The 17,016-nt window shown below is 50.0% G+C and overlaps 1 protein-coding gene across 19 annotated transcripts in view; it reads left to right on the plus strand.

The window, feature by feature from the left end:
• Window positions 1-17,016, plus strand: part of Wnk (Wnk kinase) — a 541,117-nt gene that overhangs the window by 467,940 nt on the left and 56,161 nt on the right. For 18 of the 19 annotated variants that reach the window (XM_075670005.1, XM_075669988.1, XM_075669985.1 and 15 more), the window contains one exon: window positions 13,626-14,101. In XM_075670005.1, the coding sequence (XP_075526120.1) occupies window positions 13,626-14,101 (476 nt within the window). The remainder of the gene's footprint in view (window positions 1-13,625; window positions 14,102-17,016) is intronic. The other variant, XM_075669987.1, reaches the window with a different exon arrangement.

A 17,016-nucleotide genomic window follows, 5' to 3' on the forward strand; every position in this document is an offset into this window, starting at 1 on the left:
TTACATCCACACAGATTCGAACTTCCCCACTTGGTTTGACTACTAACACCATTCCTGCACACCATTCCTGCACACCATGTAGTTGGACCATCTACCTTACGAATGACTTTGCTTTTGACCATTTTGGCCGACTATAGTTTGATGGGGTTCTTTAACGGGATGAGTACCCGACGTGGCGCGAAAATTGCAAAGGGGACCGCGCCCTCTTTCATTCGAATGGTGTATTCACCTGACATCATGCCCAGTCCAGAGAAGAGCTGCGGATACATGTGCTCATACTGTTTATCGTCAACCACATCAAGAAATTTGACTACACCAAGTGCTTCAATGGCTGGGAGCCCTAATAGGACAAACTGCAGTGATTCTACAACATACAGTGTTTGTCACGTTGTTTTGCCTTTCCAAACAATATCTTCTGAAAAACAACCATTCACTTCGAGGCGCTAATTTGCAGCGCTCCTCAACACCGCTTGTGACCTGTCTATACGAGGTGGTACACCGGGAAAATTTGGCGGAACAACAGTGACTTCTGCTCCTGAATCAATTTTTTCACTTACGCGTACACCATTGATAGACACTTCCGCATGGCATTTGAGCCGTTGAGTGTCCCAACAAAAAAGTTTTTACCATCGCCTTCTAGCATAGACACGCCCGCCTGGTTGTTTTCTGCTCTCTTGTGACACACGACGAAATGTCCCTTGATTCCACAGTGGTCACACCGCGCTGAACGTGCAGGGCACCAGGCTCTTGGGTGGCTCGACCATCCGCAGAACTGGCACCCTTGCGTTTGCCACTGTGCTGTGGCACCAGGCTTCCAGTTGCAGGACGGCTTCCTCGTTGTTCATTGGACCATGTCAAGTTTGCCTGTATTCGCCTCGTTGCTGACGGCCCGGAGTTTCAGTTCCTGTCGGTGAACTGTTTCCTTGAGCCTGGCCCTCGCCAGAGCGGTCGCTAGCGTAAGGGTGACATCCATCTGGAGCGCTTCCGACAGCTGTGCGTCCTCGAGGCCGACCACAAATCTGTCGCGGATCATTCGATCCCGGAATTCTGCAAATTCACAGCGGTCAGCAAGTTCGTGTAGGGCTGTCACAAAGTTGTCCGGACTTTCCCCGGGTTCTTGCTTTCGGCGATGGAAATTTGCGTTTTCATAGACTATATTCTTCGTGGCCACAAAATGGGGGTCAAACTTTTTCTTCACTTTCTCGTAGCTTCAAGACTCCTCTTCGTTAACGCTGAGTGTCTGAAAAATTTTTCTGGCCTGCCTGCCCATTGTGTACAAAAGCATTCGCACCTGGGCCTCCCCCCTTCTGTCGTTGAGCCCCAACGCGTAGCGGTAGTCATCGAATGACATAACCCATTCTGGCCATTCAGAAGTCTGGTCGAAGTTGAAGGGTGTCGGTGGGGGGATGGCTGCCGGTGGCGGGGCTGCCGCGGGCGGAGCTGTCATCGCACAGATCGAACGCCGGGTGAGCGCCGCAATGGCAACTAGGATGGGGGGCTCGATCCCACTTCTGACACCATGTCGTGTCCGATGCCGGAGCGTTGATGCAAGCAAAAGACTGACGCCACTCCAATGTAGCCACGAACCCAAAGCGCCCCCGTGTTTAACAGCCAGCCGCTTTTTATCCCTTTTCCTCAATGACGTCACCCGATAACACTACAATTTCTAAATAAAGAAATTTCGCTGCCACTATGAAGGAATACCGACACAATAAATGGAAACTTCTGCAGACACAGATGGTCAAATGGTTGACTTACATGCGGCAGCTTGCGAACGCACCTCTCAAATTGTGCTGCCGGACGACCCGCCGAAGCAGAGCTGTGTGACATTCCATATAAAGTCCAAGAGCGATAAGATCTTGTAGCACCTTGCATGCTGAATGCTTTAGGTGCGATTAAAAGTGCACAAAGGTGAGCAGAGAAGAATGATGGCTTGAAGAGCGCCGTCTTCCCGCGCCTGCACACTGGAGGAGGGGGGGGGGGGCAGTGAGCTAGCGGTAACGCAGTCAAGCACATGTGAGGGCGGGGAGGAAGGGATTAGGGCTAGGTTTGGTGCACGCCTCCTTTTCTAGGGCAGCTGTGGCTGCGCGTGGCTGAGCACATACACAGGTTACACGCACTGTTTTAGAGGCAATATGGCGCATTTTCCAAGACTGGGCAAGCTGAGATAGCGTGGCATCGTGTGTTGTCTTCCCGCACATTTAGTACTGGAGGTTGTGTAATCTTGAGTTTCGGATACGAGTTGAAGTGAAAGGCAGATGAAGCACTTGCTCCCCGCTGCTTGTGCTTTTCATGATAGCATCTTCCCACTGTTGGCAACACTATCAGCCGCAGGGGTAGAGTATATTCAAAAGCATGGCTGGCTTTTCTTCGTACTGCCAATTTGAAGATATCGCCCACAGGGCATGAAACAGTATCTTTTGTTGCCAACTCTTAAATTCAACAAAATTAAGTTTTTCGTGCTTAAATTTTCTTTTTCAGGTGTCCTGATAATTAAAAAACCTCGCGGCTCCTTACATGTAAGAAAAATCTATCGGCGACCAAAGTTATTTGCATAAATGGTTTCAATATAACGAAGCCCACTGTCTATTTTACCAACTTTGTTATATTGAAGTTTAAATGTATTGCCATAGGTTGCTACCAGGTTGTGTTATTTCCATGTAACCTTAGGAAGACCTCTGCTATGTATGCACCAACACGCCCACCCTTGCTTGGACTGATAAAGCCGATACTGCCTTCTTGGCTAGTAATCAACGTCCTCTCTGCTGCTGATCTCCTGGTTCATCTAAAGAGTTGATGCCCCTATGAGTGTCATGGTTGATGCTTCAGGTTCTGCAATTGGCAGTGTATTGCCGCAGCTGATTGATAGGCACTGGTAAACCTCCGGGTTTACTTTTTAAAACAGTAACACCAATGGAGGAGCAGTAAAGTGCTTTTGGCCGAGAGCTTCTTGTGGCCTCATCATCAACAGCAGCAGCAGCCTATTTTTATCTCCACTACAAGACGAAGGGCTCTCCCACCAATCTCCAACCATCCACACTTTGCCCTAGCTGATTCTAAATAATGCCTGCAAATTTCCTAATTTCATCATGCCACCTGATTCTCTGTCGTCCTCTACCATATTTCTCTTCCCTTGCGGCATACTTTACGGTCAAGTATTTCTGTCACTTCTTAGGAAGAATGCCCATTTGTCATTTTTACAGACCACAAGCAATTGACAAATGCCTTCACCTCATCTAAAGCTGCATGCTCCGGCATGCAGCATACGACGATTCGGGCTACATGGTACATGCATCCGAACGAGCGAGCGGCACGTAAGTTCCACCCAGATCCAGCACCCCATCTTGTACGCTCAGAAGACTTCATATCCACGTTGAGAAACGCAATATAAACAACTCTGCACAACACTGCTTCGCTTTACCCGAGCACAGTCAATAAAATTACGCCCCTGCGAGTGTACAGAACACTTCACAACGGCGCGTTGTCCATTGACGGCTCTGCTGATTGCCAGCGATGGGGCCGGTAAGCCCACCTAGGTGGACGCCGCGGCCAAGGGCGCTTGCGATCCAGCCCAAGCTCGTCGAAGAGCGCCTATTTTTGCCAAAACGATTAACACTGTACACTTATGTCGCCCGTAACTAAATACAATTGGTTTACTCAATGCAGTTGTGAAATACAAACGTGCAAGCGAAGCGAGCAGCTCACTCAGACGGTCGGTGTGTGCTGTCTGCCTGCAAAATGTCCTCCCATTGCGGCACCCGATCTCGCCAGTAGCTTAGTACTAGTGTACTAGGCGCTGCTTTACAGAACAGGCACACATTCGAGATAATGTTACTGAACTGGTAACTATTTCGTGCTGGAAACAAACTGCAGCCGGCAAGAAAAAAAACAAGATGGCGAGAAACTGGCCCACTGTCAGGAGTGACAAGCGCCAACAAAGAAGGAAGACGAGGAAGGAGTGAAGTGAGCGCGTGGAGCCGCCATCTTGGAGAAGGGGCCCGCGCAGGGAAGGACGTGTGGCCGGGCGCAGCGTTCCAGGAGAAGACGGCCGGAGATCGCCTCTCTGGGTCCTGCCTCAGTTTCTAGGCGACGCATCGACGTCCCGCCCGAGTACCAGGCTCGGCGAGCAGATGTCCGACGTCCCCGGAACTACCGCTCTCCCGGACCTACCTGCCAGGACACGTCAGCGTTTGCGCCGCTGAACGTAGACGCGCGGAGGCTGGCTACAGCCAGTCACCGCCCCGTCTAGAGAACTAAGCTGAGCCGGCGCGCACCGGGAGCGCCAGCCGGCACGAGCCGCGCTCTGCCGGAGCGCGACAACTCCTCAGCGACCGTGCCTTCGTCACGTCGGCCGAGGTACCGGTGACGCTGGACACTAACAACGACTGACGACGACCAGATTACAACGATGGACCACAGACCGGAAGACGCCGATATCCACACCGAACAGAACCGGTACTGTAAGCGCCCCTACTATAGCGTATAGATGATCGCCGCACGGACGTTAGTAAACGCGGTTTTGCGTGCGTAAAGCTTAGCAAGGGAGGACGCATTCTGTGTGCAATAAGTGTCGAAGGTTACCGTGTGTTCCTGTAGTTAAAAGTCTAAATGAATGAATGTTGTGTGTGCTGCACCTTGTGTTCATGTGTTCCTTCTGCCTGCTCAAGCAAGCGTACCAGGCGTTAATGTATGCGTGACACCCACCAGCCCGCCTCTGTGGAGGGAACATCAGAGGACGTCACATGCCAGCCGCGCTGTCATTGGCTGCGGCCAAACAACGGTGCGGTTATCGGACTCGTCGAACTATGAAAATCTGGCCGGTTTGTCGCATGCCGGACATCCGATCCGGCGCTTCGGCATGGTAAAACACCGATTTCGGCACGTTGGACACCGGATCGGACCGTGTGTCTCGCACTTTATGCCAGCCGCCTGCTGTCACCTGCTGAGAGAAATTACTCCTCACCGAGCTGGAGGGCTTGTCCTTAGTTTGGGCTGTCGCCAAGTTCTGGCCATATTTGTACGGCTGCACGTTTTCGGTCATTACAGACCACCACGCACTCTGCTGGCTGTCTTCCCTCCGGGACCCGACAGGGCAGCTTGGTCGCTGGGCTTTGCGGCTCCAGGAATTTTTGTTTGTTGTCAACTGTAAGTGTGGATGTCTCCACGAGGACGCTGACTGCCTCTCTTGCCACCCCGTGGATCCCCCTGAGCCTGCTGTGCATGATCCGGTGACCTGCGTTATGGCTTTTACTGACATGACCAACATGCGCACTGAACAACAACGCGATGAATCCTTACAGTCCATCATCGCCGGAGTGCAATCTGGCAGCACTGGTGCTGTGTGCCGCATGTTCGTTCTGCACGATGGCATCCTCTACCGCCGCAATATCTACCCTGATGGCCCTGAGTTGCTCCTTGTCCTTTCTCGTCATCTGCGATCCGTCGCTTTCGAACAACTTCACAGTGCACTGACGGTGGGATACCTTGGCGTTTTGCATACATACGACCACGTATGACGCCGGTTCTTTTGGCCGGGTCTCTACTGCTCCGTGCGTCGTTATGTCGCAACTTGCGAATTGTGTCAGTGCCAGAAGAAACCTCCCCTGCCACCTGTCAGACGACTCCATCCAATTGAAGTTCCCTCTGAACCGTTCTTTCACGTAGGCCTTGACCTGCTTGGCCCTTTTCCGACGGTGGCTAGAGGGAATAAGTGGATCACCGTCGCTATTGATTACGCCACATGCTACGCGATAACAGAGGCGTTGCCAACTAGTTCCGCTACAGACATCACCAATTTTCTCCTCCACGACGTCATTCTCCACGAGGGTGCACTTTGACAGTTACTTACAGACCGCGGCCTCTCGTTCTTGTCTCGAGTTGTCAACGACCTCCTCCGCTCATGTGCCACTGAGCACAAGCTGTCCACTGCCTAACACCTACAAACGAACGGTTTTACGGAACGTCTCAATCGAACAATCACAGGGATACTGTCAATGTACGTCTACAACGATCACCACGACTGGGACACCACGCTGGCCTATGTGACATTCGTGTATAAGTCGTCCCGACATGACACCACAGGATAGTCACCCTTTTATCATTTGTGTGGTCGTGACACCGCATTGCCGTTTTATACCATCCTCCCTTCTGTGCCATGCTTTGCAACTGAGTATGCTCGTGAAGTCATCGATCGAGCTCGCATGGCACGTCACGTCACCCAATCTTATTTATTTACCTCACAGCATATACAGAAAGAGCGTTATGACCACTGCCATCACGATGGAAAGTTCGCGCCAAGTGCTTCGGTGCTCCTTTGGTCACCATGTCATCGGGTTGGCCTCTCCCAGAATCTTCTCTCTCGCTACACAGGGCCTTTGAAGTCGTTCGTCAAGTTAACAACTTAAATTATGAGATTGCGCTGCTTCAGTTTGATGCATCCTGAAGTCCAACGCCTGTTGGCGTCGATCATGTTTCACGGCTGAAGCCATATAAGCTCACAATTCTTCGCCTACCATGCCCCGAGACTGTGCTTCACCACCCGGGGGTCCTGTTGCGGAAGGATGAAAGGAAAGAGGAGGAAGATTGCAAGATGCTGGCTGCCGCGTGTTGTTGGCGGTCAGTCATCTTATCTACTCTGACTCATTTTGTATATATTGACACGTGCACTTGCCTATCTTTATCGGGCGACCACGTTTCGCCGCCTAACAAATGTTATCGCACAGCGCGGGACGCGCCTGCATGTACCGGAAGTTTCTGGAATGTTCTCGATGATTCTATCCACTCTCTGTTGTCGCGGAACCTTATGTTATCTGATTTCATTGCATGACGCGAATGGTGTTGAACTTTGTGGAAGACACACAGGTCCGAGCGATTAGTCTGGAACATTCGACGACTGCTGTATAAAAACCGACGCGCTTGACCTGCTGATCAGATTTTCGACGATCGCCAAGTGTGTTCGCCGCTACCGTTGTTCTTTGAGTCTAGCCTGTTTTTGAGGGCACTTGTTCGCCCAATTGAACGCTCGTTTTGTTAATTACAGTTTTGCTGCCTTCTTAACCGTCACTACCACGTGACATCTGGTGGAGGTGCTAGTGCGTTCGTGTACCGAACGCCCCCGCAAAGTTGCGATTCAAGCCCGAAGACAAAACCAACATCACCCAAGACCACCGTGCTAGCCGCCGACTGCAAGGACTGCCCCCAGAGCACGGACTTCTACCTGAGTCGACAAAGAAGGTTGTGATCAAAACAGCCCCAATGTCTGCCCCAGCATCCCCGTTATCCTACCACAACCTCGGAACCCACCAACCTTCCATGGAGCAGCGACTGAAGACCCAGAATCCTGGCTGGAGACCTACGAACGAATCGCGACTTTTAACAGCTGGGACTCCGACGACAAGCTGCGGCATGTATACTTTGCCTTAGAAGACGCCGCCAGAACGTGGTTTGAGAACCGGGAGTCGACCATGACCACATGGGACCTGTTCCGTAGTGGCTTCCTGCGCACCTTTACGAGCGTCGTGCGCAAGGAAAGGGCCGAAGCCATGCCGGACGCCCGAGTGCAGCTACCTAACGAGAGCGTTGCCATCTTCATGGAAGGAATGAACCGTCTGTTCCGCCACGCCGACCCAGATATGCCCGAGGAGCAGAAAGTTCGCCTTCTCATGCATGGTGTGAAAGAAGAACTTTTCGGCGCAATGATACGAAGCCCACCGAAGACCATAGAAGAGTTCCTTCGCGAGGCCACCAGCATCGAGAAGACACTCGAAATGCGGAACCGGCAATTCAACCGCCGTACAAACTCTACCCACTACGCAGGAATTCAATCACTGGCCACGGACGATCTGCGCGAAACCATCAGGGCCATTGTGCGCAAAGAACTGCGCAAGCTCTTGCCTTCATCACAGCCTCAAGTGGCCTCGATCGCTGACATCGTGAAAGAAGAGGTGCACCGATCGCTTGGAGTTCCTGAGGTGCAACCAGAATCACCGCAGCCCCAGCCGGAAGCGATGACCTATGCCGCCGTCGCCCGCCATCAAGGCCCCCCTGCACGACCGCACCAGGGCCCTTTAAAGCCACAATTCCGTCGTCCACCGCCGCCGCCGCCAGCATGCCCGCCCGTCGCTCAGTGCCGCTACGCGAGGAAGACGAACATTTGGCGCGCTCCTGACCACCACCCGCTCTACTACCACTGTGGAGAAGCGGGTCACGTCTACCGCCGATGCCCATACCAGGAGATGGGACTGCGAGGGTTCGCCGTTAACGCGTCGCGATATCGCCGACTACCTCGACGACCGTCTCGTTCGCCATCACCAGGCTGCTACCTGTCGCCGCAGCGCCGACCATACACTGGCCCAGCCCGGGGCCGGTCAGCGAGCCCATATCCGGAAAACTAAAAGCAGCAACTGATGGAGGTGCGTTTGCTGTTTGTCAAACTGACGAAGATCCTCCACTGCCGACGAAGACGCCGAAGAAACTACCTCGACGACATAACGACACGCCACCGTCCCGACAAAGTGTGGAAGCAAAGAATATGACGATGAAAGACAACCTGACGACCTCACATACCAGCCACAGGTCAACGCGACGCAGCCGTGATCCCACGCCAAGACCGAACTTTAATGCATGATAAAGGACCACCGACCTCGACGTGCTTCTCGACGGCCACGCAGTCACTGCTTTAGTCGACACAGGGGCTGATTACTCCGTTATGAGTGGACACATCGCCGCCCAGTTGAAGAAAGTAAAAACTGCATGGGAAGGCCCTCAAATTCGAACCGCTGGAGGACACCTCATCACGCCGACTGGAATCTGCATGGCAAGAATTTCCGTTCATGACCGGACTTACCCTGCCACCTTCGTTATCCTCCAACAGTGTTCACGAGACGTCATTCTCGGCATGGACTTCCTGAACCAATACGGCGCAATCATCGACCTGAAGACAAAGTCGATAACGCTGTCGGGAGATGGAGCGATACTGCCGGAGAACTTTCGTAGTCACCATGCCTTAGCATGCTTGAAAGTCGTCAGCATCCCGCCTCCCTCCAGCATTGTCATTTCCGTTGGCACCAAAACACCTGCCGACGTAGAAGGCGTCATCGAGGGTGACCAACGTCTTCTGCTCGACCGTGACATTTGCGTCGCAAGAGGGATCGCTCGAATGCACGGAGGGAAAGCTATAGTGTTGCTGACAAACTTCAGCCAGGAGTTCAAGCACATCAACAAGGGCACGACGATCGCGTACATCGAGGAAATTCTGGAAACCAGTAATGCGTTTGTCCTCTCGGATTCCGCCGCATCTACCCCGACAACCATGGTTCCCGAACCAGACTACAACATTAATCCAAGTCTCCCCACGATTAAGCAAGAACAGCTCAGAAGTCTGCTCCGACGACAAAGGCAGCTTTTCGACGTCGTCGAAAAACACCAGTCGCCAAGCATCGCATAATCACCTAGGAGTGTGCTTGACCACTCCGCCAGAGCCCTTACTGAATTTCGCCGCGAGAACATGAAACTATAAGAGAACAAGTCTACGAAATGCTGCGCGACGACATCATCCAGCCATCCAAAAGCCCGTGGGCATCCCCTGTTGTCTTGGTGAAGAAAAAGGATGGAACCTTACGTTTCTGCATCAATTATCGTCGACTAAACAAGATCACAAAGAATGATGTATACCCCCTACCACGGATAGACGACGCATTAGATCGACTCTGCAACGCAAAATACTTCTTGTCGATGGATCTCAAGTTTGGCTACTGGCAAATAGAAGTCAACGAGAGAGATCGCGAAAATACCACCTTCATCACGCCAGACGGCCTCTACGAGTTCAGGGTCATGCCATTCGGACTGTGCTCGGCGCCTGCAATGTTCCAGCATGTCATGGACACGGTCTGAGCAGGATTGAAGTTGCAGACTTGTCTTGTTTACTTGGATGACATCGTCGTCTTTGCCGGAAATTTCGACGATCACCTTAGGCGGCTTGCGACAGTACTAGAGGCCATCAAGTCATCAGGGCTCACTCTAAACCCAGAAAAGTGCCGCTTCGCTTACGATGAACTTCTGTTCCTAGGCCACGTCATCAGCAAGTCTGGAGTCCGCCCCGACCCGCAGAAGACAGCTGCCATCGCAAAGTTCCCGCAGCCCATCGACAAGAAGGCAGTGCGTAGATTCCTTGGCATGTGTGCCTACTATAGGTGCTTTGTCAAGGACTTTTCACGCATCGGTGAGCCGCTGACACAGCTAACTAAATGTGACGTCGAGTTTAAGTGGGAAACGCCGCAGGTCGACGCATTTCAAAAACTCAAACGACGCATGCAGTCGCCGCCCGTACTTGCGCACTTCGGCGAGGACGCCGATACCAAAATCCACACTGACACCAGTAACCTAGGCCTCGGTGCCGTCCTAGTCCAGAGAAAAGATGGGCATGAACACGTGATAGCTTATGCTAGTCGGTCGTCAAAAACGGAAGGCAATTATTCTACAACCGAAAAGGCATGCCTCGCCATCGTTTGGGCCACAGCGAAATTTCGCCCTTACCTATTCAAAGTCGTCAGCGACCACCACGCCTTGTGTTAGCTAGGAAATTTAAAGGATCCTTCAGGACGGCTGGCGCGGTGGAGCCTAAGACTGTAAGAATATGATATCACTGTAACCTATAAGTCCGGACGAAAACACTCTGATGCCGATTGCCTATCATGTGCCCCCATTCACTCGCCGCCGCAAGATGACGAAGATGATGACGCCTTCCTTGGCATTTTAAGCGCGGAAGACTTCGCTGAACAGCAGCGAGCAGACCCGGAGTTGAAAAACCTCATTGAATATTTGGAAGGGCACACCAACGTTGTCCCTAGGGCATTTAAGCGAGGATTGTCTTCGTTCTCGCTTCAAAACAACCTACTCGTAAAAAAGAACTTCTCACCAATGTGCGCCAACTACCTTCTTGTTGTCCCATCAGGACTGCGTCCAGAAGTATTGAACGCCCTGCATGACGATCCGACCGCTGGACACCTCGGATTTTCCCGGACACTATCGAGGATACAGGAAAGGTATTATTGGCCGCGCCTGACCGCCGACGTTGCCCGTTATCTCAGAACATGCCGAGACTGTCAGCAATGCAAGACACCACCGACAAGGCCAGCGGGATTACTACAGCCAATCGAGCCTCCTTGCCGACCATTCCAGCAGATCGGGATGGACTTGTTGGGACCTTTTCCAACGTCAACAACCGGAAATAAGTGGGTTGTCGTGGCGACTGACTACCTCACCTGCTTCGCTGAAACTAAAGCACTGCCGAAAGGTAGCGCAGCCGAAGTGGCGAAATTCTTTGTCGAAATCATCCTGTTGTGACATGGCGCCCCAGAAGTCGTCATCACCGACAGAGGAATGGCCTTTACAGCGGAGCTCACCCAAGCCATTCTGCAATACAGTCAGACAAGGCCCAGGAGGACAACAGCCTACCACCCACAGACGAATGGTCTTACGGAGCGCCTGAATAAGACCCTCGCCGACATGCTAGCGATGTACGTCGACGTCGAACACAAGACCTGGGATGCCGTCCTGCCGTACGTAACATTCGCTTAGAACACAGCGGTGCAAGAAACAACACAGATCACGGCGTTCAAGTTGGTTTACGGCAGAAATCCGACGACAACGCTCGACGCCATGCTGCCGCACGTCACCGATGAAGAGACTGTTGACGTCGCTACCTATCTGCAGCGCGCCGAGGAAGCCCGACAGCTCGCCTGCCTACAGATCAAGAACCAGCAGCGTACCGACACCCGACACTACAACCTCCGACGACGCTACGTCGAGTACCAGCCCGGTGACCGTGTTTGGGTTTGGACCCCGATACACCGACGAAGACTCAGTGAGAAACTATTGCGACGCTATTTCGGACCCTACAAGGTCATCCGACATATTGGCGCACTAGACTATCAGGTAGTGCCAGATGGCATTCCGCATTCACAGCGGCGCCGCGCACGATCTGAAGTGGTCCACGTGGTGCGTCTTAAGCCATTTTACGCACGCTGATGAACTTCCTTAGTGTGTTGTTTCTTTGCTACGGGTGTTTCTGTTTATTACTTTCGTTTGTTTGCAGCATCGGGTCGATGCTTTTTAAGAGCGGGGTATTGACACATGTACTTATCTTTATCGGGCAAACACGTTTCGCCACCTAACAAATGTTATCGCACAGCGCGGGACGCGCCTGCATGTATCCGAAGTTTCTGGAACGTTATCGATGTTTCTATCCGCTGTCTGTTGTCGCCGAACCTTGTGTTATCTGATTTTATCGCCTGATGCGAAGGGTGTAGAACTTTGTGGAAGGCATGCGGGTCCCAACGATTAGTCTGGAACATTCAATGACTGCTGTATAAAATCCGACACGCTTGACCCGCTGATCAGATTTTCGACGATCGCCGAGTGTGTTCGCCGCTACCGTTGTTCTTTGAGTCTAACCTGTTTTTGAGGGCACAAGTTCCCCCAATAAAACACTCGTTTTGTTGATCACAGTTTTGCTGCCTTCTTAACCGTCACTACCACGTGACAATATATGTATATTGTAAATACAATCTTATACTCCCAACATCCCCACACCAATATTAAGACCGTTTAATGCATAGATGTACCTGAAATAAGCATTCCACCACTGGCAATGCATAAAAAGGCACTTTGTAAGAAGAAGCAAGTGGAACAACAGTCCACTTTTACTGCAAGTTTGACAGCCCATACTTAAAATATGGTGCTAGTTTCAAAATTTGTTCCAAGTGGATGTGCCTTGTGAAATCGCTGATTTTCATTTGTATATTACAATATGTGTGCTAAACTAATAAGGTAAGAAGTTTATTAGTAAGTTTTTGTTAAGCCACCAATTATGCATTTTGATTTCTAGTGTATGTAACGTCTGCCTTTTTGAGTAAACCAGCTTAATGAGGAGATTTGTGCGATGGCCACAGGGTATTTTAGAAAATTTTGTTGGTAAGGAAAACACCGGGAATGATGCTCGGCCTCACTCCAAATCGTTGACACTAGAGGCCATTTCTTCTCAGAAGGCAAGGTGTGGTGTGGGAGCTCTCTGCTTTACGCTACACAAAGAGTATCTTGTAAAGGTTCTCAGCCTAGAGGGGCTTACTACTATAAGATTTCAAAAGTATGTTTCACAATCCGCAGATTGATTTGCCAGAGCTCCATTGCATGGTTTTACCCTTGTTGACATGTGTTGAACAATGTGTCGTTTAGATCGTCACAATTTCTCAATTGCTTGATGCTTTTCTTTATGATGGGGCTGTGTCAAAGCTCCTTTATGTGCTTTACACATGTATTTTTTCTTCTGAATTGTCTAAATATATTATCATGTTGCCCACGCATGACATTTCAGTTGCGCAGTTTGCACTGTCCAGATCTGTTTTTGCAAGTTGTTTCTTTTGTTATTCAAATACACTGTATTGCATTCTGTAAAACCCGCTCCTTCTTAAGGCCTGGAGTGCAGCCTAGCAGTACCCAATAAAAAAGATTTATAAAGAAAGCCTAATTAAGATTGTTTGTAGTATTGTTTGATTCATCATGTGCATCTGGCTTTAACGACAGAGCCTTTAGGCGCCATTAGCAACAGGGTGTGTGTCTTCTTGCAGCAGTTGGGCCATCTACGGCAGGTCGCTTTTCCCGCTTCCATGTGACCCCTGTTCGTGATGACCCTCTCCTTGGGAGTTCCACCAGCCTGCCATCAACGCCATCATCGTCCTTTACAAGCACTCTGGCCCCAACACCATCCATGACCACTGCTGCTTCGGTTACTGCAACTGAGGCGCCAACGGTTGCCACCACGGCCACCTCGCCCATTCCACCACTGCCTCTAGCATCGACTACCACATACCCCCATGAAACGGCAGTTCACAACTATGACGATGGGGAAGTGACTCGTGGTGGCTACGTGGTGAGCACGGCCACGCAGACCAGCACCACGGAGATGAAAGCAGCAGCGACTCAGCCACCTGTGCCAGTGAGCTGTGGTCGCTTCCAAGTGACCACTGTGGTGGACGATATTGCAGCTACTGGTCTGCTAGCCAAGCAAAAGCCACCAGCCGTAGACCTTGATGAGCGCACCAAGGTAAGCAGGTCCCACTGCTCGAGCGTTATTCAACACAAACCACTACTGTACTCTTACCATTTGAAACACAACGGCTTTTCTAAGTGGCACAAGCCCTAGAATGCTCTATTTATTTCAATATACTGCTAGGCATGGTCACTGGTCCACGCAGGGGGCACATAGTATGACCACTGTAGGGGAGAGGTGAGAGGAAGAGGACAGTTTTATCGTTTTACTTAACTGCTTGGTTCATTTGTTTCACCAGTACAGTTAAACTTCTATATTACCAAGTTGTTGAGATCAGCACTTAGTCACCGACGGAGGTTTTACACGAAAAGGGCCGTAAATAATGTTCGAATGATCAAATCATCCATAAAGAAAATTGCAATGAAAAAAAATATATACATGCAAATCCCACGCACAGTGGAAATGAGTGTAAGTGAAGCTTTGTGTGAGCTTGCCTGCCGTGAGCTCTCGACCACCCCATAACATGGCATTCAAGGCAGCAGCAGCAGCAGTGAAAAAGTCAGAGGCAAAGAAAACTTCACTTTCAAATTATGCGGATCCCACGCACTTAGGGTATTGATGTAAACGAAGCTTTCTGTGCTGTTCACTTTGATTGATGATAATTAGCAGTGATGTTGACAGCAAATGTTTAATTTCTTTAATGTTTAGTCCAATACAAAAGTGGTGAGCTCATGTTAAATGTTACCTTACGTGCACCACTGCGTTAGTCTGCGTAGTACACAAAACAGACAGGGGGACGTGTTTGATTGAGGCATTGTTGTGCTCCATACTTTATAACCTCTGAGAGGGTTGAGCATATTCATTGCCTCACATGGGACATCACATCATGGCAGAAGCATTAAGCTTGAATGGAATTATGGGGCAGTACGTGTTAAAACCACAATCAGATTATAAGGCATGCCGTAGTGGCGGAATCCAGATTAATTTCAACACCGTGATGTTCTTTAATGTGTTCTTAAATCTAAGTGCACAAGCATTTTTTTTATTTCGGCCCCCATTGAAATGCAGCTGCCACAGTCAGGATTAAACCCGCGACCTTGAGCAATGCCATAGCCGCAAAGCTGCTGCGGCAGGCACAAAAGTGTTGATTTGATGTGTGAGCGTATTCGTAGTATCGCCTAGACCTAACAGTGTACTTTAATGCAGCTCTGCTTCTGCACACCTATACGTTTAGTTGTCCGCTTGACAAATCGGCATGGTGTTTATTCTTCAGAAATAACAGAAATGTACCATACCTTGAAATTAAATTTATCCCATTTACCAGCGACCACTGTCATGTCTATAGTAGTAGCGTTTCCTTGCCTTCTCACATTGCCTTTTCCCTATCCCCTAACCCCCCTTGTACAGGAACTGCAAGCAAAGAATGGAAAGACTGCTATTCACTCATTTTGTGACTGTGTCAGTTCTACCCATTCTCTGCCTCCTCTTCCTGCTCCTCTCTACCATTCTATCTAGCTTCCCTCTGCACTTGCATGTTAGTAGAAAATTTTCTGCAATGCTTTTGCGCGGAGTTGCAGATAATTACAGCACAAAAGCAGCAGCAGCAGCAGTGGGGAAAGTCAAAGGAATAGGCTAAGAAAAATATCAGTTTCGTTCACTTTGAGAATCTGCAACTGAACTAATGGTTTGATGTTGGTTCGACGAATATCTCTTCACAAACTTAGTGCGCCACTAAGAAAGCCCAAAAAATGCAGGTTCAATGCGCTGTTGTGGTCGTTGCAAGAGTAGCTTTCGTGCCCGCTCCACCACCGCAGCTTGCCAACACAATCTCTGTTGCCGCCGGAGTTGGATGGCACCTAGTGCTATGTTCTTTGCCAACCACCTTCCACACACTCTGACTGATGCAGCATCAAAACCCCTTAAACGCCACAAAGAAAGCTTCACTATAAACTGTATAGAAGGGGGACAAAAGGCTCAGTGACAGCAACTTTTTCACGGCCAACATATTTGCTGTGTTGCGACATAGTGCCTGCGCATCATATCTAAAGAGTAGAGCAAGATTCAGTATGGCACCAAGAGAGATTCAGTATGGTGTCCAAAATTTCAGTTGCCGTTATATGCTGTGGTTCTATTAAGTAGGTGGGCATGTCGATAGTAAAGTCCGAGTGAGACCTTGTCTGTTGTTCAAAGTTATGTGTTCGTTTCACAGAAAACTTGCAAGTTGGTTTTATGAAGTGCATAGCAATGCTGCGATTAAATTAAATAAATAAACAGCTCAAGAAAAATCAGTCAGCTGCTTACCCCAAAACTTATTGCAGTGATATTTGTGATAAAACCTGAAGGTAGCCTGTTAATTTCAATATTCCAATCAATTTAGCCAGAAATCATTTCTTTTTCTTTAACGAGTCGAGGATAGCTTCTTTCAACTTCAACATTGCAGAGAGCAAGCCCTGTGGTATCCTGGAACGAGTGGCGGCATCTCTTATCTTCTTGCGCATTGACATGGCTTTAAAGGGGTGGAGACATGAAAACCTTCATTCATGCGTTCTTTGATTCAAGCATTGCGTACTGCTTCAGAAAGCACAATACACACCGCGCGATTCATATATACCTGATAAATAATTTAATAGCATTATTACACGAAGCGGTTTCGGTTTCTGGGCTTCAGGTGATGCTATGACGTCGTAGGAGAGGAAACGCTACACAGCTTGGTCACTGGGGTCACAAAAATAGTGACGCAGAACTATGCTGCATCGTCTGATCGCGCATACGTGTGCTCTGCCTGCAGAGGTAAACAACTGGCCACTCTAAGTGCATGTCGCTATTATTATAATTATTGCGAAGAGCAACAACAACGGTAAGAAAATATTGTGGCTTGTGAGCGTCGGTGATTCATTCCGAAGCGCCGTCAGCTTTTGCTTTCAAGTGAACCGGAGGAGGCCTAGTGACGATATCGGCGCCGCCGAACG

Source organism: Dermacentor variabilis, chromosome 9, assembly GCF_050947875.1.
Source record: "Dermacentor variabilis isolate Ectoservices chromosome 9, ASM5094787v1, whole genome shotgun sequence".
NCBI classification, from domain to species: Eukaryota; Metazoa; Arthropoda; class Arachnida; order Ixodida; family Ixodidae; genus Dermacentor; species Dermacentor variabilis.